At 38.6% G+C, this 27,292-nt stretch overlaps 2 protein-coding genes across 3 annotated transcripts in view; one reads left to right on the top strand and one right to left on the bottom strand.

Moving 5' to 3' along the window:
- The window catches only part of vsnl1a (visinin-like 1a), a 52,018-nt gene extending 32,328 nt beyond the window's left edge, over positions 1–19,690 (top strand). For both annotated transcript variants that reach the window (XM_023262718.3, XM_023262717.3), the window contains exons 3-4: positions 14,470–14,685; positions 17,693–19,690. In XM_023262718.3, coding sequence (XP_023118486.1) covers positions 14,470–14,685; positions 17,693–17,890 — 414 coding nt within the window. In that variant the 3' untranslated portion in view covers positions 17,891–19,690. The remainder of the gene's footprint in view (positions 1–14,469; positions 14,686–17,692) is intronic.
- Positions 19,691–23,754: 4,064 nt separating this feature from the next.
- On the bottom strand, positions 23,755–27,172 carry sf3b6 (splicing factor 3b, subunit 6). The gene is made up of 4 exons (XM_023262732.3): positions 27,016–27,172; positions 26,160–26,278; positions 24,449–24,587; positions 23,755–24,347 (listed from the first exon to the last, which is right to left on the bottom strand). Exons 1-4 carry the CDS (start codon positions 27,043–27,045, stop codon positions 24,258–24,260), a joined length of 378 nt encoding a protein of 125 aa, XP_023118500.1. The 5' UTR covers positions 27,046–27,172; the 3' UTR covers positions 23,755–24,257.
- Between the last annotated feature and the right edge of the window lie 120 nt (positions 27,173–27,292).

The following is a 27,292-nucleotide window of genomic DNA, read 5'->3' as shown; positions in this document are numbered from 1 at the left end:
AAATGATGAACTGAGGCTGAATGTTGCTGAAATTGAACTGATTTTACTTCAGAAATTTCAGGTTGTTCATGATGTTTAGTGAAAAGATAATTCCTTAAATGTGAACATTTTTAGAATGTATTTTTTTGCACTAAAACAGAGGAACCATTAGAAGTTGTGGTTATTTATAGGTCATTCTGCTGTGGTTTTACTGGTCCACTGGAGATTAGACTGGACTGAATGTGGAACCTGGACTAGGATGAGTTTGACTCCCCTGATCAGTGGTTATCATCCATGGCTTATGTTTCCATGAAGTGGTTTCTATTCTTGAGAGCCCGTTGTCTCGTTAGATTATTGAACACTAAAGCCGTCTTACAGACCTTGAACTAAAGGTCATGCATGCTTCAGTCCAGCCCAGGAACCAGTCCTAGATACCCGACATGTTCGCCTCGCCTCGCCTTTTCACGTGCAGAGAAATCAAACCGTTCATGGATTTTACCGTCTTGCAGTCGCCTTTAGAAGTGTAATCCTTAAGACTGCATCCGTGGTTGATTTGGCAACAGCCGCGGTTGCCATGGTAACAGCAAGTGTGGTTTAAAACCACAGCAAACGCCACTTGAGTGGCTTCACTCGACATTCAGCAAAAGAGCAACTGGTGTTTGTGTTTCCAGCCAGAGTCACGGCAGGTGATGAGTGAGGAGTTTCCTACAGAACAGGAGAGCAGAGAGAAGTTTCCTGTCGTGTTTTCAGACAGTTTAGCAGCTGCAACTCTTAACTGATTGATCAATAACAACTAAAATAACCACAGGTAATTCTGATAACTGATTAACTGGTTAAAGAATTTTTAAAAAAACGGTCAGAATACTTCCTAAACATCTGCACCTCGAGGTATTTTTTGGTGTTTTTTGCTGCTGTCACATTTCACAATCAAAATGTCTTCTGTGTAGTACAGCCTTGTTATAATTCTCTCCACACAGCATAAAAAAATCAACCAAAATCCAGTGAATTTCACTGGCTTTTGGTTGATTTTTTTTGTCAATGTTCTTAAGAAAATATTAGAAGTTTTATTGGTATATATGGAATCACTTTAGATACTTCTACTCTTTTTTTGGGAAGATTTTTACTCATTCTTTGAAAATATTTATTTTATCAAATTTGGGGATTTTTTTTCAATAAAATTTTTTAAGGGAAACTTTTAAGGAATTATTGGAATTTCCTTCCTGAAGGTTTTGCAAATTTTTAGAAATTAGGGGAATTTTTTTGCTGAACTTTTGGATTCTTTTCAGTCAAGGAAACTATATTTTTTGGTGCCTGTAAATGAGGACAACAAGAGGGTTAAACATGTATTGTGTGCGTGCGTGCGTGCGTGCGTGCATGCGTGCGTGTGCGTGTGTGTGTGTGTGCGTGTGTGTTTTCTATCTGCTTGGACCCTGGAGGCTTGGAAGCAGTGGCAGCTACAGATTTGCGCTGGCTGGGTTTCTGTAGCTTCCTGGCATGTCACTGAGGGTTTATGTAAGAGCACACGCAGACGCCGTCTAACTCACGCACATACACACGCACACACACATGTGTACGGTTAACACCCCTATGATGGATCATGCATGTTTCCCTCCCTTTTCCCCCTCTCCAGCCCTGGCATTCTGCTCGATGAGGCGGCGTCTGAGCAGCGATGTAAACAGCCATATGCAGCGACAGCCCGTCCCATCAGGCCCAGGTCTTCCTCCAAATAGACCCGACTGCAGCTGACAGCGTTAGGCGAGGGATGCATGAAGCATAAGGCATTATTTACACAGCCCCTCTGGTGCCACGGCAGCGGAATGATAGAAACCGTAAGAAACAAGTCAAAGCTGAAGCCTCGTGTTTTCACTAAAGGGAAAATCCAGACCTGCACTGGAAAAAATGCTCCTCTCAAAACAAAAAAAAAACTTATTTCAAGGAACTGTTACCTTGAAATAAGTGAAAAAATCTGCCAATAGAACAAGTGAACAATGGCGTGGTAAAATTTCTTGCAATAAGATATGATATTTAGAATATTGAAATCTTAAAATTAGCTGGGAAAACTTATTTTAACTCTATTTTACCAGGATTGTCAAGCTTAGGTGTCTTAAAATAAGCCAGATATGCTAAAAAAAAAAAAAATTAAAAAAAAAAGCAGTTTTTCACTCAAAAATAGATTTTCGCTTTCATATAACCTCCTAATTTGAGATGTATTAACCCTCCTGTTGTCTTCATTTATGGGCACCAAAAAATATTGTTTCCTTGTCTGAAAAAATCCAAAAATTCAGCCAAAAAAATCCTCAAATTTCTGAAAATCCAAAAAATCGGCAAAAAACTCCCCAAATTTCTGAAATTTGCAAAATCTTCAGGAAGAAAATTCCAAGAATTCCTTAAAAATTTCCCTCAAAAGTTTCATTTAAAAAAAAAAATCCCCCAAATTTGGCAAGAAAATTCTTGTAAATATTTTCCAAAAATTAGTAAAAAGCTTCCAAAAAATCCTAAAAATATCTAAAGTGATTCCATATATATCAGTAAAACTTTTAATATTTTCTTTAAGAACATTCACATAAAAAAATCAACCAAAATCCAGTGAAATTTGCTGGATTTTGGGTTGATTTTTTTTGTGAATGTTCTTAATAAACATTTTTAACATTTATTTTTTTCCACCAAAAAATGTTCAAAAATTTTCCAAAAATGTTGAAAATGTGGACATCAGAAGTTTCACTGTGAAAATAGATTTTTTTCCCACATTTTCAAGCTTTAAAATGGGTCATTTTGACCTTCAGGACGTCATGAGGGTTAAACTTATTTTGAGTTTTCTTGTAAAATTCAACTCAAAAAAAGATAATTTCAAGAATGTTTGACTTAACAAGATATTTAAGATGCATTGTCTTAAAACAAGTCCCTCCATCTGCTGAAATGTCACTTGTTAAGTGATTTTATCTTAAATCCAGTGGGATGAGACATTTTGACTAAATTAAGACAAATAGACTTGGTAAGATTTTGATTTTTTGCAGTGTGGAGCGCTCTGAAGGGTAAATTACAGTGTCGGACTGACCTCTGCAGCCTGTGCTTGTGTGTCGGAGAGATGAGTAGCCAATAGCAAATCCGCTTCATATGGTTGATAACAATAGAAGCAGAACAGAGCGTCCTGCAGAGCCTTGAAGCAGGGGGAGGTGACCTTGTGGGCTTTGTGAGAGCCGCGTTGAAATATTAACAGTATTAGATCATAAATTCCTCTTCCATGTAGAACTCAGATGCATTCTGATATTCCAGTTTTAATCATCACTAAACCCTTAACCCTCATGTCGTCCTGCGGGTCAAAATTGACCTGGTTTAAAGTTTGAAAATGTGGAAAAAAATATATTTTCACAGTGAAACTTCTGATGTTCACATTTTCAACATTTTTGGGAAATCTTTGAACATTTTTTGGTGGGAAAAAAAGAAATGTTAAAAATGTTCCTGAAGAACATTCAAAACATTTTTTTTATTCTGAATGTTCTTAAAGAAAATATTAGAAGTTTTACTGATATATATGTAATCACTTTAGATATTTTTACTAATTTTTTGAAAACATTTACAAGAATTTTTTTGCCAAATTTGGGGGATTTTAAAAAAAAGCTTTTAAGGGAAACTTTTAAGAAATTATTGGAATTTTCTTCCTGCAAGTTTTGCAAATTTTCATAAGTTTGGGGAATTTTTTTGCTGAATTTTTGGATTTTTTTCAGACAAGGAAACAATATTTTTTGGTGCCCATAAATGAAGACAACAGGAGAGTTAAGGGTTAATCTGATGGTGTGTTTATTCCACGGTGTGCACGATGCAGTGAGCAGAACGACACTGAGAGGGACAGATCTGGAATCAGATTTAATCAGAGACAAATGGAGGTCCAAATGACAGAGCGTGGCATCGTCGTGGCGGCGGTCCAGAACAGGCATTATGGGACAGCAAGCGCATGAACGATCACGTGTAAGGTTATCTCCTGGGAGTGTGTGTGTGTGTGTGTGTGTGTGTGTGTGTGTCTGTGTGTCTGTGTGTGTGTGTGTGTGTGTGTGTGTGTGTGTGTGTGTGTGTGTGTGTGTGTGTGTGTGTGTGTGTGTGTGTGTGTGTGTGTGTGTGTGTGTGTGTGTGTGTGTGTGTGTGTGTGTGTGTGTGTGTGTGTGTGTCTGTGTGTGTGTGTGTGTGTGTGTGTGTGTGTGTCTGTGTGTCTGTGTGTGTGTGTGTGTGTGTGTGTGTGTGTGTGTGTGTGTGTGTGTGTGTGTGTGTGTGTGTGTGTATGTGTGTCTGTGTGTCTGTGTGTGTCTGTGTGTGTGTGTGTGTGTGTGTGTGTGTGTGTGTGTGTGTGTCTGTGTGTCTGTGTGTGTGTGTGTGTGTGTGTGTGTGTGTGTGTGTGTGTGTGTGTGTCTGTGTGTCTGTGTGTGTCTGTGTGTGTGTGTGTGTGTGTGTCTGTGTCTGTGTGTGTGTGTGTGTGTGTGTGTGTCTGTGTGTGTGTGAGTGTGTGTGTGTGTGTGTGTGTGTGTGTCTGTGTGTGTGTGTGTGTGTGTGTGTGTGTGTGTGTGTGTGTGTGTGTGTCTGTGTGTGTGTGTGTCTGTGTGTGTATGTGTGTCTGTGTGTCTGTGTGTGTCTGTGTGTGTCTGTGTGTGTGTGCAGTGAGTTTATGAGTCTTGAAGAACTCAAGCTTTTTTTTTTAACCTTGCTATCATGACCATATGTTTTTTATTTGCCCACCAAACACCAAATGCTACTTAGACTCTGAACATAGTGGTGCATTTACCAAATAAAGAGCTGTGAAAATCTATATTTTTTAACCTTGTTATCTTGTCCATATTAGGTTTTATTATATCCTGGAAGACACATTATAAGCAGAAAAATTGTGCCTATAAAAACTAATCACCCCTTGTAAAAGTTTTCTTTTTTTGACAAGTATTCATGAAAAAAGACTCTTTCATATCAAAGTAAAAACAGATTTCTACAAAATAACATGGATTAATTAAAAATATGACATGTAGAATAATGATTACCTAACCATTGTCCCCCTTTAACCCTGTAAAACCCACTGTTGCAAAAATACATCTTTTTTTAAAAAAATTATTATTTTCTATTATATGTCTATCTATCTGTCTATGGAAACTCCATGCAGAAAGATCCCAAGTCCAATGATGCGAACCTGGGATCTAACCACTGATCCACTGTTCAGCCCCTCTGTAGACATATGAGCAGAAAACAAAACTCTAAAGTCCACCTACGAGCCTTTTCTTGAGCTGTATCTTCCAGACCTACGCAGTGGAACAAGTTGTCATGAGGATGAATCGGTTTGAAAGGAAAAAGCCAACTGAACCATGATATACCTCAAGATGTTTGACCAAAATGAGCCATTTTTATCTCAACTTTACAACTGAATCACACACTATGTAACTGAAAACATTGTTAACAGATCAACCGAAGGTAATTCTTAGTTAATGGTCCAAGGAATGTATACGTCTGATTGGTTTTGCTTCGTGGCAGTTGGGTGTCGTCCTTAAACTGCATCTATCAGGATGCTGCAGAAAGCAAAAAACATCCTGAAATTAGAAACTGTGGGCTGCTTCAGATCGCTCTCATTTAAAAGGCTCATATTTACCATATTTTTATTTATTTTTGGCTTCTCAGATAGCAGTAATCCAGTTACATGCAGCTCCCAAACTGCAACAGAGTCAGTGAGTAGTGAATATATCTTCATCGCGTTTAAATCCTGACCCTCGCCAGCTCATCACTGGAAGCTTTTAAGCTGCAAGATGTCTGTCCAGCTTAGCCGTCAGCTGAAGAGCTGGCGGCCGCCTGGCGGTTCAACTGAGGAGAGATCTGCATCGGTACCGAATTCTGAAGTTATTCTCACTTCAAACAGAAGTCATTTGAACCGAGGAGTTGTTGAGGAGCTGCTGCTGAATCTCTTCTTTGTGCCGTTTTCGAGCCGCAGCGTTCATCTCTTCCATGATTTCAGTCGCTGTCAGTGTCAAACAGCCTTCTTTTAACTCATGAACACTGCAAAAACTCAAATCTTACCAAGGCTGTTTGTCTTATTTTTAGTCAAAATGTCTCATCCCACTTGATTTAAGATAAATTCACTTAACAAGAGACGTTTCAGCAGATGGAGGGACTTGTTTTAAGACAATGCATCTTAAATATCTTGTTTAGTCAAACAATCTTGAAATTATCTTGTTTTAACCCTTGTGTCGTCCTGCAGGTCAAATTGATATGTTTTAAAGTTTGAAAATGTGGGAAAAAAATATATTTTCACAGTGGAAACTTGCACATTTTCAAATTTTTGGGGGAAATTTTTGAACATTTTTTGGTGGAAAAAAAATGTTAAAAAAATGTTTCTTTAAGAACATTCGGAAAAAAATCTACCAAAATCCAGCGAATTTCGCTGGATTTTGGTAGATTTTTTCCCCGAATGTTCTTAAAGAAAATATTAGAAGTTTTACTGATATATATATATATATATATATATATATATATATATGTATATATATATATATATATATATATATATATATATATGTATGGAATCACTTTAGATATTTTTCGGAATTTTTTGGAAGATTTTTACAAATTTTTTGAAAATATTTACAATTTTTAGTTTTTTAATTCATTTTTAAACTTTTTATTTCTTGACAAATTTGGGGATTTTTAAAAAAAATAAAACTTTTAAGGGAAATGTTTAAGGAATTTTCTTCCTGAAGATTTTGCTTTTTTTTTTTTTTTTTATAGATTTTCGGAATTTTTTTGCAAAATTTTTGGATTTTTTTTTTTTTAGACAAGGCAACAATATTTTCTGGTGGGGAGGGTTAATACACCTAAGCTTGACAATCCTGGTAAAAATAGAGCTTAAAATAAGTTTTCCCAGCTAGTTTTAAGATCTCAATATTCTAAATATCATATCTTATTGCAAGAAATCTTACCAAGCCATTTTTCACTTGTTCTATTGGCAGATTTTTTCCTTTATTTCAAGGTAAAAGTTCTTTGAAATAAGTTTTTTGTTGTTGTTTTGAGAGGAGCATTATTTCCAGTGACGCTTTGGTCAGTCTCTCTCCCACAAGCTTTTCCTGTCCGACTTCTTTCTCTTTCTGTCTTTTCCCTGTTTCCCTTCCCTCCTCCGCTGGCAATCCTTCTGCCGGGTTTTGGAGCAGCACCAGTGCCAGCTTGCAGCCTGATTACGAGGGCTTTAATGTTCCATTTAGCAGCAGTCTGTTTGGAGGAAAAGGCTAGATGTTTGACAGAGCAGGACACACACATGCATGCTGACAATAGCCTTTATTAAGCCAGCTGTGCCTGTCCTGTTGGCCTGGCTCTTCCCTGAGTGGACGGTCTGGTGTCCAGCCGTCCCTTTGATGCCGGAGTGCAAAGAAGCAAATCAAACCGCCGTAACAGCAAATGGGAGTCAGATCAGGTGAGGTGTAGGACTTAATGGGAATGTTAACAGCCTGACAGAGTGGAGGAAACAGCTCTGAATGGGTCATTTTTGGTTGTTAAATGGTAATTATGTGCCATCTCTTGTTTCCTTCTCTGTCTCCACTTCTTCGCTTCGTTTTTACATAACAAAGTGTTTCGTAACTCGCCAGATTGTCGAGGAGCTGCAGTGGCTTTCTCTTCCCCTCCCTCCCTTCAAACGTCTCTCTTTCCCGACACCTTTCCTCTCGCTCTTCCTCCGGCGTCATCCAGTCCGTCCTCCCGTCCGTCCCTGCAGGGGAAGAAGCCACATTTCATTTATGCAGAGAGCGTCCCATCCCCGTCCCGAGGGAGGTTCCTCTCTCAAATTAGTTTGGCTTCTCTGGAGCAGAAGTTCAAATGGGGACCTGAGCTCCAACACAGGAGAGTCAGACTCATCTTAGTCCAGGTTCCACATTTAGTCCAGCCTGATCTCCAGTGGGACCAGTAAAACCACAGCAGAATAACCTAGAAATAACCACAACTTCTGATGGTTCCTTTGTTTTAGTGCAAAAATGTTCACGTTTAAGGAATTATCTTTTTACAAAACATTGTGAACAACCTGAAATTTCTGAAGAAAAATAAATTCAATTTCATCAACATTCATCCTCAGTTTATCATTTCCACATTACAACTTCCAGATCACAGAGTGTCTACAAAGGAACACAACATTTAGTCATCTGGAACTGAACCATAGAGGATTTACTGGAGGATCAGAAATTTGGGGAATTTTTTGCTGAATTTTTGGATATTTTTCAGACAAGGAAACAATATTTTCTGGTGCCCGTAAATGAGGACAACAGGAGGGTTAACTTCTCTGCAGTCTGATGGGTTTGCTGCAGCTGCAGGGTTTTCATGGGCGGGACGTCAAACTCTTTCTTCTGTTTCTCCACTGCGCTCTCCTCTCCCATTAGGATTCACGGCCTCGACTCCCCTCTTCCCCCTGCTGCGATCACAGACAGTTTGCTCGTGCTGGTTAAGGCAGCATCGTCGCCTTTTCTTTTCTGAGCATGACGAAGCTGTCTGCCGTGCACGTGGGCGAGGACACGGCATAGAGGCTTCTATTACCGCCTGAAACTAAAGTACACGTGACCCCGGTCGCTCGCTGCGTGAAACTGCAGCAGATTTTCTTCACCCCGACTGTTAAAAAAGTTCTGGCTTTTGAAACTAAAGAGAGATTAAAGTTGCTGTAATCAATAATTTATATTCACAGTGGAATCGGGTCGCTAGCAGTAAAGAAACTTTAGACGACTATCTTCTGAAGTCAGGGCTGAATGAATCATGATATGAGCAACAATTTTTGTGGAAATTGTAATTCCCTGCTTTTCTTTTTCACCAAAATACTTAGGATGTAATTTTTGCTGCATGTATGTTCCAAGGCTTTATTTCAGTTGCTATATTCCCACGAATTTGACCTTTCTGAAAAAAAATGCTGCTTCTTTATTATGGATTTTGCGTTTTTGATAATATTTTGATTAATTGTTCCTCCCAATCAGAAACTGCTGTTCCACTTGGCACTATGGTGCATTTCTGCACTTTTTTTTTTTATTTTATTGCTTCGATTTAATTACCTGCAACCTCATTATTTTTTTTTCAGTTATACTTTTTATTATTTCCTCCAGAAACATATATAACACAAAAGAGCAGAGATGCATAAATACATTGAACACAAGATAAAAATGATAATAATGTAAAATTATATGCACAATTTATAGGTATAAACAAATATATGTAAGAGTACATGACAAGTCAAGAGATAGCTAAATAAATAAAAGACAGATAGCCAAATGAGAGAAAAAAACAATATGAAAAATAATATAATATCAAGCATGTCTGGAAGGAAACCATTTTCTCTCTACCCAAGTTCCCATCCCCATCCCGCCAGTCAAACATACTGCACTGTCAGCTCGGTTTCAGTTCATATATATGTCAAGTATCACTTAGGTTAGATTCCCTGATGCTAGAAACGGCTCCCAGATTTCTGCATAGGTGTCTATATTGCCATTTATTTTGTATATGAGTCTGTCATAAGAGGCAGTTTCTGCCAGGGCCGTGAGCCATTCAGAATAGGCGGAGCTGCAGTCTGCCCTCCAATGCCTCAGTATGACCTTCTTAGCTGTGGTAAGAGCAACTTTTATCCATTGAGCTTTCTTCCCGTCCATCCTTTCGTTTCCTTTTAGACTGTTCAGGAGACAAAGAGCAGGAGTAAAATCAACCCCCGTACCCACACTGCTACTGATCTTTGCCATGACTCTCTGCCAGCAGGAAGCTCTGCTCGGACAGCTATAGAACATGTGAATAATATCCCCCCTCTCTGTATGGCATCGCCAGCAGAGGTCCGATCGTCCCATTCCTGTCCTATACATTTTCACCGGTGTCCAATACAATCTGTTAAATATTTTAAATTGAATTAGTTTAGATCTGGCATCTCTCATTGGATTTAGCAAATGTTCCAGTGAGTTATTCCACTCTTCATCCTCGTATGTTATCTTTAAATCCTTTTCCCATACAGTTTTTAGACCTGTCTGTCTGAGAAAAGAGAGACTGTGTGAGCCCCTGTGAAAGCTTCCTGGTAGAGCTGCATATTAGGAAGTCCCAGCCCCCGTTATGTTTTTTTGCCTGTAGTCTTGTTAATTTCATCCTAGCTCTTTTTCCAGCCCAAATATATTGACTAAACATTTTGTCAATAGACTGAAAAATGGTTGAAGGTATTCAAAGGGAGCATACTTAATAATTTAGATAATTTAGTTTAGGGGCTATAACCATTTTTATGCACTGGACTCTCCCCCATAGGGAGATCTGCAGTTTGTCCCAGCCTTTGAGAAGGAGTTGTATCTTGTTGAGAATTGGACCGAAGTTGTCAGGTATCATGTTCTCCAGCCCTGGGTTTAAAAGAATACCTAAGTATTTCAAATTTTTTGGCACCCACTGAAATTTCCAGTTTTGAAAGGTACTTCTGTAGCAGTATTTGGAAAAAGGCATCACCTCAGATTTGGTCCAGTTGATTTTATAGCCTGAAATTCCTGAAAAAGATTTGACTAAATTCAGCAATGGGGGTACAGAGACAAGTGGGTCTGACATCAGGATCAGGATATCATCAGCAAAGATCAACAGTTTGTTTTCCCGACCACCCATTGTGACCCCTCTGATAGAGTGATTAAGTCTAATGGCTTCTGCCAGGGGCTCCAATGCAATAATAAACAAGAGTGGTGAAAGAGGGTCACCCTGCTTGGTTCCGCGTCCTGCAAGAAAAGCAGACGACCTTAATCCATTAACTACCACCTTAGATTTAGGCTCATTATATATCAGCTTTATAATATTCTGGAATATGGGTCCAAATCCAAATTCATTTAGAGTAAAAGTAAGGTAACTCCAGCTGACGCGGTCAAACGCTTTTTCTGCATCCAAAGATAGTGCAGCTACGGGAATGTTCAAATCTTTGGCCTTCCAGATTAAGTGCAAGAGGCGTCTGAGGGAGTCAGAGGAGGTCCTGCCCTTTACCAACCCCACCTGGTCTGGGTGTATTATTGTCTTTATTATGCTATTTACTCTCAGTGCAAAGAGTTTTGTTAGCAACTTTACATCACAGTACAAAAGGCTAATGGGTCGATAGCTTCCGCATTCCATAGGATCTTTACCCTTTTTTAATATAAGGGTGATTATGGACTCTGTCATTGAGGGTGGATGTTGTTCTGTGTCCACAGCAGCGTTAAATGTCTTTAGAATCTCAGGACTAAGTTCCTCTGCAAATGTCTTATAAAATTCGTAAGGTATTCCATCTACGCCAGGGGTCTTCCCACTAGGCAGAAGTGTGATTGTTTTTTTCAGCTCTTCAAGGGTTAAAAAGCAGAATTCAGCCATTCATAGTTTGGTCCTGCAAATCCCAGTGCAAGCAGGGTCTCTTGACATTTGCAGGCTCATAAAATATTCAAATGATGAAGGTACTTCCAAGTTCATTTGTCTTTAGTTTACAAGTTTATGCTCCCGGCGGTCACTGAACATGAGCAAAGAAAAGCCACAGAGGTCACACAAAGTTGAGGGTTTTCAGTGATTCTTCTGCTTACGTCTTATGATGTTGAATATATAAAGACACCTAAACAGGACTGAATTATTTTTGTGGAATAATCAAAAGAGATAGAGAATGTTTAGAGTTTTGGAGTCTCTCGTTGGATTTGTTTCTGTTCCTCGGTGAAGGCTGAACGGCCTCTTTTGTTTACTCGAGTCCTCAGAGAGCTGCTCGGCTTACATTACCCAGCGGCTCTGAGAGTTTTCACCAGAGAGGTCAAGTGGAAGGTTATATCTAATGAATCGCTCGGCTTCTCACTGCCACCCACAGGGTTCGTGGTTTCCAGTCGATGACGAACCGAGCAGGAGCTCAGCGGTCGTCCGCAGAGTTCCGACGTTAACCTTTGGTCCAGAAACACAGCAACGACATGGTAGCTTGGACTGACCACACACAGAAGTCTAAAGTTTTAGCTGCTGAGACAATAACTGGTCCACAGAGTTACTAAATGGTGAGCAGTAGAGGTGAGGTGCAGGTTTTGATTTAACTGGAGGGCAATCTAGATTAGCAATGACCTTCTACACTGCAAAAACTCCAAATCTTACCAAGTCTATTTGTCTTATTTTTAGTCAAAATGTCTCATCCCACTGGATTTAAGATAAATTCACTTGACAAGAGACATTTCAGCAGATGGAGGGACTGGTTTTAAGACGATGCATCTTAAATATCTTAAGTCAAACAATCTTGAAATTATCTTGTTTTGAGTTGAATTTTACAAGAAAACTCAAAATAAGTTTAACCCTCCTGTCATCCTGTGGGTCAAATTAACCCATTTTAAAGTTTGAAAATGTGAGGGAAAAAAATCTATTTTCACAGTGAAACTTCTGATGTCCACATTTTCAGCATTTTTGGGAAAAATTTTGGGAACTTTTTTTTTTTTCAAAAAAAATGTTTAAAAAAATTCTTTAAGAACATTCACTAAAAAATCAACCAAAATCCAGCGAATTTCACTGAATAGAAATTTGCTGGAAAATATTAGAAGTTTTACTGGTATATATGGAATCACTTTAGATATTTTTAGGATTTTTTTGAAAGATTTTTACTCTTTTTTGAAAATATTTACAAGAATTTTCTTGCCAAATTTGGGGGATTTTTGAAATAAAACTTTTAAGGGAAACTTTTAAGGAATTATTGGAGTTTTCTTCCTGAAGGTTTTGCAAATTTTCAGAAATGTAGGGAATTTTTTTCTGAATTTTTGGATTTTTTTCAGACAAGGAAACAATATTTTTTGGTGCCCATAAAGGAAGACAGCAGGAGGGTTAAAAGAAGTGAGTGAATCTGCAGGCCTGATCTCTTAAAGAATAAGCATATATTTTGTAAAATATTCACCTTGCAAGTCACTCTTTAATGTTCACAAGTTTAATCGCTAATCAGGACTAAAGTTTCTACAAAATAAAATTCAGATCATTTCGCAATCAACGTAATGGGATCACTGAAGTGATTCAGAAAATTCCATTTGATAGTAAGTGAGTGAGAATATGAACCCACAGGACCTGGAGTTTCATCAGTTTATTCAGCGTCAACGTGACTCTCACACATCCATTAAGTTTGAGGAAACCCTTAATCCTGTTTTTAGGGGATATAGAATTATAACACGCAGATCTGCACATGCTGCAGGGAGCTTCTGCAAAGGGAAGCTGTGAAGGAGAAGGTCATGGATCTGTAGGATTCATATCCAGGAGGTAACCGGTGTGGGAAAGTTTCTCAGAGCAAAAGGAGAGAAAAGACGACTTCACCTTCAGGGACAAATGAGTTTTTAGTAGTAGGATTAATGTGTGTCTTTGAGGAGAAGCTGCAGGTTGTAGTTGATTTGAAGAACATCCTCACAGTCTGGATGCAAACATGAACTCTCAGAGAAATCTAAGTGGAGCAGAAACCATAGGAAGTCGAAGTTCACTTAACAACCCAAAGTAATTGATGTCCGATTGGATTGTAAGAGCAAATAATTCTTTGTTCCCGAGTTATACCATCTGTTTTTATTAATCTGTACCAAAGTTTTATTCATTAAGCAAGATCTGAGCCTCAAATCCCTCATAAACCAAAGACTTTAAACCAGGGGTGTCCAACATGTGGCCCGTGGGCCAAAAGCGGTCCTCCAGAGGGTCCAGTCCGGCCCTCAAAGTGGAAAAATTCCAGAGAAGACATTAACTGCAGATTGTAAATTAGTAAAACTATAAATTTAAAATCATTTCTAGAGCATGACAAGTTGCTTTGATCATAAAGTAAAATACTAGATTGTTCATTGTTCTTTTGTGTCTCATTTTTGTAGCATTTTGTCTTGTTTTTGTTGTTGTTTCTCTGAGTTTTGTTGTTTGTCTCATGTTTCTGTCGTTTTGTTGTTTTTGTCATTTTGTGTTTTTTTGTCTCGCTTGTGTTGTCTATTTTTTTCTCATTTTGTTGCTCACTTTTGTCATTTTTTGTCTCGTGTCCATTTTTTTAATCACTTTGTAACTTTTTTTGTCAAATTTTTTCTCTCTGTTTTGTTTCATGTCATTACTTTGTTTCTCGTTTTTGTCGTTTTGTGTCTCATTTTTGTGATATTTTGTCTTGTTTTTGCTGTTTTTTGTCTGACTTTTGTCATTTTGATCATAAAGTGCAATACTATGCTGTTCAGTTCCAGATGACTAAATGTTGTGTTCCTTTGTAGACACTCTGTGATCTGGAAGTTGTAATGTGGAAATGATAAACTGAAGCTCAATGTTGTTGAAATTGAACTTATTTTTCTTGAGAAATTTCAGGTTGTTCATGATGTTTTGTTAGAAGATAATTCCTTAAATGTGAACCTTTTTGCACTAAAACAAAGGAACCATTAGGAGTTGTGGTTATTTATAGGTTATTATGCTGTGGTTTTACTGGTCCGGTCCACTGGAGATCAGACTGGGATGAATGTGGAACCTGAACTAGAATGAATTTGACATCTCGGCTTTAAGTAACACTTTCCACCCTTTTCTGTCTCCTTTCAGTTCTTCCCTTACGGCGATGCCTCCAAGTTCGCCCAGCACGCCTTCAGGACCTTCGACAAGAACGGCGACGGCACCATCGACTTCAGAGAGTTCATCTGCGCGCTGTCCATCACATCACGGGGAAGCTTCGAGCAGAAACTCAACTGGGCCTTCAACATGTACGACCTGGATGGAGACGGCAAGATCACACGGGTGGAGATGTTGGAGATCATCGAGGTAAACAAACGACTACAGCTTCATATTTAACTCTCGTATCGTCCTGCGGGTCAAAATGGACCTGTTTTAAAGTTTGAAAATGTGCGACAGGAGGGTTAACCAACAGATACGAGAACGACATTTTCAGTTTATTCGCATCAAAACGGCTCTGGAAGACGAGCCTGAGCTGCTTCACTTTGTGTGCTTCATGAACTGCTGAGTCACGAGGACCTTATGAATTTTTGATCTCAGCTAAAGGTCATACGGCCGAGGACTGAGCCTGCAGGGCCTGACAAGACACTAATTATTCATAAATTCAAACAATATGCAACAGGAGGCTTGTTTAGAGCAGACTCATCTGGAATCCGCTGTACTTCTGTTGCTCCAGGAAATCAGCTCCATGTTGTCCTCTATGTGGGTACATCCCAGTCCCTTATTAAAACACTCCTCAAACTCTGGGTGTTCTGGATCTGGTCCAGGTCAGACAGGTTTTTATGTTCTGAATGTGTCTCTTGGATGGAGTTACATCTTTAACCCTCCTGTTGTCTTCGTTTACAGGCATCAAAAAATATTGTTCCCTTGTCTGAAAAAAATCCAAGAATTCAGCAAAAAAATTACCCCAATTTCTGAAAATTTGCAAAACCTTCGGGAGGAAAATTCCAATAATTCCTTAAAAGTTTCCCTTAAAAGTTTTATTTCAAAAAAATCCCCCAAATTTGGCAAGAAAATTCTTGTAAATATTTTCAAAAAATGAGTAAAAATCTTCCAAAAAAATCCTAAAAATATCTAAAGTGATTCCATATATATCAGTAAAACTTCTGCTGTTTTCTTTAAGAATATTCACATAAAAATCAACCAAAATCCAGCGAAATTCACTGGATTTTGGTTGATTTTTATGTGAATGTTCTTAAGAAACATTTTTGACATTTATTTTTTTCCACTAAAAGATGTTCAAAATTTCCCAAAAAATGTAGAAAATGTGGACATCAGAAGTTTCACTGTGAAAAATTTTTTTTCTCCACATTTTCAAACTTTAAAACGGGTTAATTTGACCTGCAGGACGGCACAAGGGTTAAAAATGTGCTAACACTTCATGTGTCATCGTTTGAGCGATGACGTCCATCAGCCAACTGTGACTCGTCTGGATGCAGTATAAATACAGAATCGTCTTTTTCATGCTGCTGAAGGGGAAATAAGCAGAGAGTCATATTTCACACATGTGGGAGGATGTCAGTGACAGAACCCGTAAGTCCAGGCTGGAGTTAGTGTGTGTTTTAGTTATTTATTCCGACCGTACATCACATTATGTCTGCAAATACAAACTCCGAGGCATCAAACTGCATTAGAAACTAATAGTGGAGAGGAGTAGTGTTTCTCTTCCTTAGATCCCAGCTCCTATATAATGGACATTAGAGGAAAGATACCACTGGGTTTTTATCACTCTAAACTCCTACAAAAGCTTCCTCTCACGATGTCTGGGTCACAGAGGAAGTATTACTTAGCATAATAAATATTATATTCAGTTTTGTTCAGTATAATTCAAGTTCACCACATAAGTCATCTCAGGTCACTTTCCACAGTAAGGTTAAGCATTTACAGTACAACGTCCTCGACTTACGGCATTTCATTGTTATGTCAGAACTGGTTACGTGGAACTAGTTGATGAGCGGAGCGGATGAATACGGATACGAATGCACCTTGGATTGTGCTACATTCACTAACTTTTTGCCCTTCATTATGGCTCCCAGCGTAAGTCGGACTCTTCTGATGGGGGTTAGCTGCAGCATTCTGAATCAGTTTTTAAGAGAATTACTGGGACATCCTGAAAACAGGAAAGGCACTCAGAGAGCACAGCACTCCACCAAGGCCGCTCAGTCGTTGTACTTTTTCCGACCGCTAAATGTTGAAAACAGTCATGGCAGAAATCACGGCACTATAGAATGTGCCTGTTTAATATAGATGTACCCACAAACACAATGACCTTGCGCTGAGCGCAGGTGTGTGTTCTGCATGTGTTCGTTATGTACGGATATCGAATAGCGTGACATAAATATGTAGCAGGCGGCGGGAATTGATGGGACTCAGAAACACCCCCACAATTTAATCAGTTGTTCCTTGGATCATTTCTGATGGATAAGTCCTGATAAGTCCTCAGTGGTGGATTTGTAGTAGAATCACAATCAGCTGATGTAGTGTTCACTGGTTGTCATGGTTACAGTGATGCTGTGCCGCTATCTGGCAGTGATACAGAAATCTTTAACAAATCTCCACATTTGTCCAAAATTATTAGAAATTGTCGAGAAGTTACTCAAAAAATCCTCTAGAATAAATTAGAAAGGTTCCAAAAAATGACTAAAAACACGTCCGAAATGACTCATAAAATAAGTATGTTCTCTAAATGTTGTCAAATTTGTCAAAAATGACCTGAAATATGTGAAAAGTGACTAGAAATTACTCAAATTTGTCCAGAACGGGCGCTCGTATAGCTCAACACGTTGAGCGGGCGACCCATGTACAGGGCTGGTCCCCGACGCAGCTGGCCCGGGTTCGATTCCCGCTCGTGGCCCTTTGCTGCATGTCTTCCCCTGACTCTTCTCCCATTTCCTGTCTCTCTCTCACGGCACCTATCCAATCAAAAGCCGATAAAAGGCCAAAAAAAAATAAAAAATATATATATATATATATATATATATATATATATATATAAAAAATTTGTCCAGAACTTGCTCAAAAAAAATTTCTTTAAGTGTTCAAAACCCTGTCCAACATGAGTTAATGGTCTAAGGATGGCTGAGAAGGGTTAAAAAATTAGTAAAAATGGATCATAAATTCATCCTCATCAGAACAATCCTGTTGTCTGTTGAGAATCCAGGTCATGGTGATCGTGAGATGTTCAGTGGAAATCAACTGGACGTCTCTGTAGGTCTACCTGGGCTGAACCTACAATTGAACAATCCTGTTGTTTCCATGTTCAAGATGAGTTTGACACCTCTGCTTTAAAACCTGTTTCCATCCTCCTCCCCTGCAGGCGATCTACAAGATGGTGGGCACGGTGATCATGATGAAGATGAACGAGGACGGCCTGACGCCTGAGCAGAGGGTGGACAAGATCTTCTCCAAGATGGATAAGAACAACGACGACCAGATCTCGCTGGAGGAGTTCAAAGAGGCGGCCAAGAGCGACCCGTCCATCGTATTACTGCTGCAGTGTGACCTCCAGAAATAGGCCGGGGGGCGAGCAGAGCGCCACACCAGCCGCCACGGACTGCACAGAAAGAATTTCATGTTCCATTCAGTTTGCAGCTATTTCCACTGAAAAAAAAAAATATGCTTGGACTACCTTTCAATGGATCTGCTTCTTGTGTTTGAAACACTCGTGTGCATGAGAATGTTATTTGCTATAAAAATCAAGATCTACACACAACATACGACAACGTGCGCGGGTGGAACGGTGCGCACACACACACACACACACACACACACACACACACACACACACACACACACACACACCTCTCACTACATATGAACACCTCACACAAATAATATTATATAGAAATATAAATATGAATATATATTTAAATTATTTAAAGATCAACTGCCAAAATGTGAAGTGTGCAAAGTATTTTCCATAAAGTTTCATTCTACTGGAGCTTGCGCATCGGTGATGTGCTGCGTTGAATTTGCCGCTACTCTATTTATTGTTCCGAGTTTACTGATGCTAGCTGTATGTGTTCCATGATACCAAGTAACGTTGACTGAACCAAAACTCCTACGATAATGTATCTGCCTCCGATAAGACACTCTGTCCATGGTCTCGACTATTAGCTCTAGAAGAGATGGATCGTCCAACTTTCTCCTTCCGAAACATGCCTGTACTGTCAGTAAAGAAACTGTAAATGTAGTTAATTTGCATGCCTTTAGGTTTCTGCCTTAAAAGACTCCTCAGTTTGCATCCTGTGATCGAAGACGGAAAGCCTTATCCGAGCAGCGTGGTGACACTTTTAGAGGGGAGGCCGTGAGATGGTTTTTACTGACTGCACAGGGAGGAGGAAAAACACTGCAGTAGGCCCTTCTGCAAGTATCGTCGTATGGGATCTGTCGAGACGTTTTCTTTTGACTGCTTTAACTGTGGGAGCATGTTTCCTCGTAGATTAGCTGTGGTATATGTTGCTAAGAACTAAATCCTTGCCCCCCATGTGCATTTAAACACACTCTCTCATCACAAGCTCTCAAACGTTGGAGGAATCGATCATTTTTTGTGCTAATTTGTGCGGAGGCAACATTCAAATCAGGATTCCCCACAGAATGAGTTTAATCAGAGCATCACATCCACGTTTTCTTTCTTTTTTTCTCCACTTTAGGGTTGCATATCATTACAGAGAATTCAGAGGAGTTTGTTTTTTAAGACACTTGGAGCGTTAAAGAAGAGCGTTTTCCTGTTTGTCTTTTTCAGTGGAAGTAAATGAGAGCAGCAGTGATTCCAGTAGAGCTAGCAGAGGACAGCCCTCACCGTAAAGCCATGTGTTCGGTCAGTTTCAGCCCTTTTATCAACCCTCCAAAGTCTCTCTTTACCAATCAATCGATCTTTTTGTACTTTTTTACTCCCGTCTCTCACACATTGTACCCGTACGTAGATGTAGAGAAGTTCAGCGAAGCGTGGAACCACCTGAGGACGGTCTAGGAAACAGCCCGCCCTTATCTTCTGAATAAACGACCCGCTTTAACACTCGTGGAGGATCAAGTCATAAAACACAGTTCTGCAATAAAAGCCGTCACACCAGTCCATCGTCATCGGCTCGTCCCCCCGCCTGCTCAGCTTTCTAACCTGAACTTCTTTACATGAACATCTTTGGCCAGTTTCTAATTCCAACTCTGTTATGACTATTACTGCTATCCAGATACCAAATGTAAGCAACGGCAACTGTGTACCAGGATTCTTTTGTAGCATGTATTGTGTCCCTGATGACATGGCTGCACTACTCCCTGTGTTGTGATTTAATCTAATAAAAGGAACTCAATGGGCTGTTGTCTCGTCTCATGACTGATCAGAGCGTCTTTAACCCTCATGTCGTCCTGCGGGTCAAAATTAACCCGTTTTAAAGTTTGAAAATGTGGGAAAAAATAAATATATTTTCACAGTGAAACTTCTGATGTCCACGTTTTCAACATTTTTGGGAAATCTTTGAACATTTTTTGGTGGAAAAAAAATGTTAAAAATGTTTCTTAAAGAAAACATTAGAAGTTTTACTGATATATATGGAATCGCTTTAGATATTTTTAGGACTTTTTTTGGAAGATTTTTACTCATTTTTTGAAAATACTTACAAGAATTTTCTTGCCAAATTTGGGTTTAAAAAAAAAAAACTTTTAAGGGAAACTTTTAAGGAATTATTGGAGTTTCCTTCCTGAAAGTTCAGAAATTTGGGGAATTTTTTTGTTTATTTTTTGGATTTTTTTCAGACAAGGAAATAATATTTTTTGGTGTATGTATATATATATATATGTATATATATATATATATATATATATATATATATATATATATATGTATATATATATATATGTATGTATATATATATATATATATATATATATATTAAAAAAATTCAAAAATGCAGCATTTAAAACAAGAAATATAAAGTAATAGATAAGAAGCAAAAAATCCTTAAAGGGTGATAACAAGAAATCACATAACATAATATGCGATTAGTTAAACCACAATAATAAAAGCAATAAGCCCTTAAAAGGTAATGAAAAGACAAACTATCCCACAATCAGAATTAAGCAGTGACTTAACAGCCTCACTAGAAGAGCTAAAACTGCAGATTGGCTCATATGGGAACCAACATTTCTCACCCAGACAAACTTTAAAACTCATCAGCAAAATCTTACGATCAATTATAAAATAAACAGGGAGAGGAAGAAGCCAGGATTTCTGTGATGTGACATCTTCTGATAGAAACAGGTAGAAGATGAACAGCTGTTCCAGGTGTTAGAAGTCACTGATCTGGGTAGAAAGAGTCCATGCAGACCGGTAATGTGACACAATGCTGTAAATATAGATTTGATCTGAAGGAGGAAACTCAGTTCTGTGGAAATACAGTCCTGGTCACCGTTACTGGCACCCATTAAATTTAAATACATAATGTAGAATATCTGCTGAAAAAGTGAATCCAGTGAAGCAGCTTTGGTCTGCAGACAACTCATGTTTGATACTGAACAGCAAATGATAAAACAATAATAAAAAAAGTAATAGGAGGGGAAAAAATAGAGATATTGAACGATTGCTCTGTGACATTGGTATTGGTAGCCTTTAAATCAGTGTGGGAAAAAAAGCCCATTTTGACTCAGCTACGATTAGTCAGTAATTAGAATCACCTGGTGATAAACTGTCAATGCCCACATGACATAAATTTGCCAATGAATGATGAGTTTAATGTTTTAAAAGCCACATGTTATTCCCTTTTCCTTTGTCAGAATGGTGAAGACCAGGGAGCTGTCTGAGGATATCAGAAGTGTTATTATCAGCAAACTGAAGACTTCTAAAGGCTATAAGGCCATCTCCAAGGACCTTGGTATCCCTGTTTCAACAGTGCCCAATATTATCAACAAGTTTGCTAAGCATGGAACTATCAAGAACCTGCCTGGATGTTGGAGGGAAGAGGAAAACTGATGAGAGAAGTCTTTGAAGGTTGGTGTGAACCGTGGAAAAAACACCACAGAAAACATCCAAAGACCTGAAGGCTGACCTGGAACCATCATGTAGCGTACAGCAAACACTAAACCCAGCAGGGCTTCATGGTGACGGCCAGAGAAGACCCCACTGCTGAAGAAAAGGCAGAAAAAGGAACGACTGATCTTTGCCAAAGAGGACCTGGACAGACCACGATCTTTCTGGAAAATGTGTTGTGGACAGATGAAGCAAATGAAGCACACAAGGAGAAGAACTCCCTACCAGCACTTAACCCTCCTGTTGTCCTCATTTACAGGCACCAAAAAATATTGTTTCCTTGTCTGAAAAAAAATCCAAAAATTCTGCAAAAAAATCCCCCAAATTTCTGAAAATTTGCAAAACCTTCAGGAAGAAAATTCCAATAATTCCTTAAAAGTTTCCCTTAAAAGTTTTATTTTTATAAAATCCCCCAAATTTAGCAAGAAAATTCTTGTAAATATTTTCAAAAAATGAGTAAACATCTTCCCAAAAAAATCCTAAAAATATCTAAAGTGATTCCATATATATCAGTAAAACTTCTAATATTTTCTTTAAGAACATTCACAAAAAAATCAACAAAATCCAGTGAATTTTGCTGGATTTTGTTGATTTTTTTTATGAATGTTCTTAAGAAACATTTTTAACATTTCTTTTTTTCCACCAAAAAATGTTCAAAGATTTCCAAAAAATGTTCAAAGATTTCCCAAAAATGTTGAAAATGTGGACATCAGAAGTTTCACTGTGAAAACGTGTCTTTATTCAACATTTTTAGTCTTTATAACGGGTCAATTTGACCTGCAGGATGACACGAGGGTTAAACATGGTGGAGGATCCATCATGTTGTGGAGCTGCTTTGCTGCATCTGGTACTGGAGGCCTTGACTGTATCACAGGAATCATGACAACAGAGGATTACCAATGAAATTTAGAGCCAAATGTGCTACCCAGTGTAAGAAGACTAGGTTTGTGTCGAAGATCATGGGTTATCCAGCAAGAAAAACACCCAAAGCACAGAGGAGTGGTTGAAAAGGAAAAAATGGAGCCAGCAATGAGTCCTGATCTTAGTCCCATCTAAAAATATATGGCCTGAGCTGAAACCTGCCATTGGGATAAGGAATCCTGCAAATGTTCAAGAGCTTGAACAAACTGCAAAGGAAGAGCGGGAGAAAATACCAGCTGAGATGTACAAGAAGCTTCTAGATGCTCCAAGAAATGTTTGGAGGCCGTCATCGCTGCCAAGCCAAATCTGAATCTGAATGGAAAAAGCCAACTATTAAGGAGGGCTGCTTTTATTACTGTCTGTCATTTTTTCTATGTCCTCTTGGAAATTACAACACGTATGTTGAAAAATAATATCCCTTGTTGAATTACTTTGGACATCCAATTATAAAATTCTGATCATATTAATTTGGTACTTTTCCATTTATTTCTGAAGATTGTACAGGTTATGTAAAAAATGACCAAGTGCCAATAGTGGTGACCAGGACTGTATGTTTAACCCTCGTATTGTCCTGCAGGTCAAATTGACCTGTTTTAAAGCTTGAAAATGTGGGGGAAAAAATATTTTCACAGTGAAATTTCTGATGTCCACATTTTAAACATTTTTAAGAAATCTTTGAACATTTTTTGGTGGAAAAAAAATGTTAAAAATGTGCTCTGCAGGTCTGATCTCCTCAAGCAAGTGGAGGTCCTGATGGAGAACGCTTGGTCACCTGAGGATCTGAGGCTGCCAGCAGGATCATACGGGGTCAACAGATCATAAACGACGGAGGAGCTTTACAGGAACGCCAGAAAGGAGGGAGTTACAATAATCAAGATGGGAGAAGAGGAGTGTATATAGAAGTTCCTCCAGGTGTGGGTAAGAGAGCATCGATTGAATATTGGAGGAAGTAAGGCATTTCTGCAGTAATGTCCAGATACAACCACCAGATGTCACTGCTGAGATAGAATTTTATGTTATATAAATGTGTTGGGGTTTTTTTTGGTTATACCTTTGCTTTTCTGGTGGATTTTCAATGACAGAAACAGTAATATATAAGAACAGAGTGGATCTATACAGAAAGATTTCAGAGGAAATGCCTCAGAAAGCCTACAGTGTTTACCCATAATTCTCTGTCACAGCAGCACTGATTACACAGGGGCCACCCAGAGGCCACTCAGGGGCCTGAATCCTCACAGACATGTACAGCAGGGATCCCGCTAAAACCCCAGAGAGCATCAGCAGCTGTTTACTGCTGCAGGCGAACTGAACAGCGGACGACCCCCCAACCCGCCTGCAAATAAGAAATGCCGTCTATTGATCTGAACGGGTTCAACCAGGGGACAGAGCTTCTGTATGTTACATCTACAGCCTGGAAAAGAGGGAGGAGACGTGAGTTTTAAGAAAAAGAACATTTATTTTACACAACTTAGATCCTTTACATTGTTGGTTCGGGTCATTCGGGCTCAACTCAAACGCTGAAGATGAGGGAAAGCTATAAATTAAAAATAAAAGCAGTTAAGAAATCTGAAGTGTCAGCTTTTAATATGTTGACGAGGGTGAAAACTACAATCATGTCGTCATTCTACATGCTGTACAATGACTTTATGACAATAACACCTCAGATATTTGAAGTCCTGAAAATCAAACTGACAAGAGAATTTTAAAAAACAGCTCAAAAAAAATCCTGCCAGACCCACCACAGTACAGATCTGTGAATGGAAGTCTGACAATAAAAAGAAAAATCAAACACAACAAAGTGATTTAAAAAAAAAAAATATTGTCACTAATTGAATCAGCAGATCATCACCAGCTTAAACCGAGCAACATGTGACGTTTGTACAGATAAAGAAAAGTTCTCGACATGGTTTGAAAGTGGAAGGAGGAGGTTCCAGGGCGTCTACTTGGGAGGGTCTGTGTTGATGCCATATTTCTCTTTTAGGAGCTTCAGCTGCTCCTCTTTCTTCTTTGTGTCCATTTTCTGGAAAGCCTGAAAAAAAAGAGTTGATAAAATTGAGAAAATCCAGTTTGAAAATACTGCTGAAAACTGCCTAAACCCACAGCACATCCCTGCATGTGTGTGATACTCACTCTGTTGGCGTTGTAGTAGAGGACCACCAGGTAGCGGTTGCAGACGTTGAAGCCTGACAGGTGGTCACAGGCGTTCTTGGCATCAAAGATGTCTTCATACACCACGTAGGCTGTTCCTCTGGTTTCAGGTGTGTTCCCTCTGAGAGAAGAAAAGAAAAAAAACACAGAGGCGTGAGAACAAAACCAATCTGTGCTAAATATTAGAGAAAATATCAGTGATAAATTATTTAATGTGTTCACAGGAGATGTGAGATTCATTTGTTCCTGATTTACAGCCAAACTAATTCTGACCATCTTCTTTCTAGTGCTGTTTCCTCCACAAATTTGATTTACGTCATTTTCAAGAAACAAAATCTTTTTAGTGCTAATTATCTAGAGCAGGGATGTCCAACATGAGGCCCATGGGCCAAAAGCGGTCCTCCAGAGGGTCCAATCCGGTCCTCAAAGTGTAAAAATTCAAGAGAAGACATTAACTGCAGATTGTAAATTAGTAAAACTATAAATTTAAAATCATTCTAGACCATGACAAGATGTTTTGATCAAAAAGTAAAATACTAGATTGTTCATTGTTGTTTTGTCACTTTGTGTCTCATTTTTGTAATATTTTGTCTTGTTTTTGTTGTTTTTTACTGACTTTGTAATTTGTCATGTTTGGCGTTTTGTTTCTTGTTTTTGTTGTTTTGTATCTCATTTTTGTCTTGCTTGTGTTTTTTATCTCATTTTTGTCATTTTGTTTTGCTTTGTTCATTGTTTTCTGTTTCGTTTTAGTTGTTTTGTTTCATGCGTTTGTCATTTTTTTGTCTCATTTGTCCATTTTATTTGTCACTTTGTAACATTTTTGTTTTGTCTCGTTTGTCATTTTGTTTATCGCTTTTATCTTTTTTTTTTGTAATATAATACTACATCACTCAGTTCCAGACAGCTGTGACTAAATGTTGTGTTCCTTTGTAGACACTCTGATCTGGACGTTGTAATGTGGAAATGATAAACTCAGGCTGAATGTTGTTGAAATTTAACTTATTTTTCTTCAGAAATTTCAGTTTTTTTCATGATGTTTTGTAAAAAGATAATTCCTTAAATGTGAACATTTTCAGAATGGACTTTTTTCCACAAAAACAAAGGAAACATTAGGAGTTGTGGTTACTTATAGGTTATGCTGTGATTTAAAACTAAAATATAATAAGAAAATATATTTTATATCTATTTAAATTTGACCAAAATATTACAGCATCTTAATATAGTTTAATAACATTATTTGTGGCTATTGAGCAAATTGGTCCTGGAAAATGTATTTTAATTTTAAATCTACTTTATCTATTCCATCATACTCCAACAGTACCTTGGGTTAGATTTTCTACACAACTGAATGCTTTTTTCAGACCGATGGATTTGATTGATTTTATATTTTTTTAAAGTCAAGCTTCAGTTTATTAGTCACTGTTTAACTGACAGAACAAGATGGAGTAACAACACCCAAAATATCTTCAAAATACTGACTGCTCACAATCTCTGACAATGAAATACACATATTAATAAGAAAAAAGTGAATCCTGGGTCAGATATGCTGTATATTATATATCACTGCTTTCAATCGTAGCAACACAATTCTTTCAACACGTCAGCAGTGCAAACATCAATAAGCTGTGGTGCGTCCTTTAACCAACTATGAAACGTAAGTAAAAGTTCCAGAGATCTACAGTGAAACACTCACGTTCTGATTTGACGTATTGGTCCGTATTTCCCAAAGATATCGTACATTTCCTCAGCTGTGATCTTGTAGGGAAGATTCCTGACGTAGAGGATTCTGTTCACCTCTGGAGGTAGTCGTATCTGCGGCACACAGCGAGACAAAACAGATGAGTTCGACATGTTGTTACACAAGGAACGGATTTAACAATCCTTCCTATGGGATACCACCATTGACTGCATCACATCACAGCTAACAAAGGAGAAGAAATGACAGGTAGAGCATGGGAAGTGTTAGGAGGTCCTTTTTACAGGGTGCGGCTCTTTGAAAATGGATGGATTATGTGCCAAGAGATATGGACATATCTGTACAGCGACCATAGGGAGAATTGAGTCTAAATCACGGTTTATTCTCGCGTTCTAGCCATTCGTATTTCACTATTTATATTTAATGTATCTGTTCTATATCCAATCACATTGCACCGAATAGAATAAAATGTTGTGCTCACATTTAGACTTTTCCGAGGCTGTTCCAAACAGAAAAGGTTCTTGATCAAGATTCTTTTGAGGCACTGATATTCGAAAATAAACAGCTTAACTGGAGAGTAGTTTGTCTTCCATTTCAAAAAACGAACACACGATCTTACAATATACATTTTTAAAACTAATTTCAGAGCACAAGTGGCAAAATATGTCTGACTTATAAAAGCCCGTATCCATTTTTATTGTCTGTTGAAAAATTAAAACTCCAGGCAGCGGGATTGTTTTGTTAGCATGCTAACCGGCTAACACTGGGCTAACGTTAGCTTCGGGCCAAACTAAGCTCATATTTTAAAGCTCCAGTCCTCCCAGAACACACCAGGAGACTCGCTGACACTTACATTAGCGCGTTTTGCTGCTTGCATAGCCATGTTGCCGGTTTATTCTGTGGAAAATCAGCCTTTGGACTACAAACACGCAGCTTCCTTCTTCTTCTGCACTCCTGTCGCCAAAATGGCTACCGTCGCCAAGCGGTGACGAACGTCCGGCTTACGACCGGACGCAAACAAGGTGCAGCGCCGGGAGGCCGTCGGTACTGCAGCACTGCGGTAAATAAAGAGCAGCGCTGCCACCTGCTGGAGGACGCTAAAACCATTAATATCTCCATAAGTTGCTGTG

This window comes from Amphiprion ocellaris, chromosome 12 (genome assembly GCF_022539595.1).
Source record: "Amphiprion ocellaris isolate individual 3 ecotype Okinawa chromosome 12, ASM2253959v1, whole genome shotgun sequence".
Taxonomy (NCBI): Eukaryota; Metazoa; Chordata; class Actinopteri; family Pomacentridae; genus Amphiprion; species Amphiprion ocellaris.
The sequence above is the reverse complement of the archived record's forward strand: the minus strand, read 5'-3'. Positions and strand labels throughout refer to the sequence as shown.

What these genes read in the sequence shown, in the direction of transcription:
- sf3b6 (XM_023262732.3), bottom strand. Translation starts at nt 27,045, where the DNA reads ATGGCTATGCAAGCAGCAAAACGCGCTAAT. An exon ending in CCAATACGTCAAATCAGAAC is followed by an intron (nt 24,588 to 26,159) that starts GTGAGTGTTTCA and finishes TTCTTCTCTCAG; the next exon opens with AGGGAACACACCTGAAACCA. An exon ending in TCTACTACAACGCCAACAGA is followed by an intron (nt 24,348 to 24,448) that starts GTGAGTATCACA and finishes CTTTTTTTTCAG; the next exon opens with GCTTTCCAGAAAATGGACAC.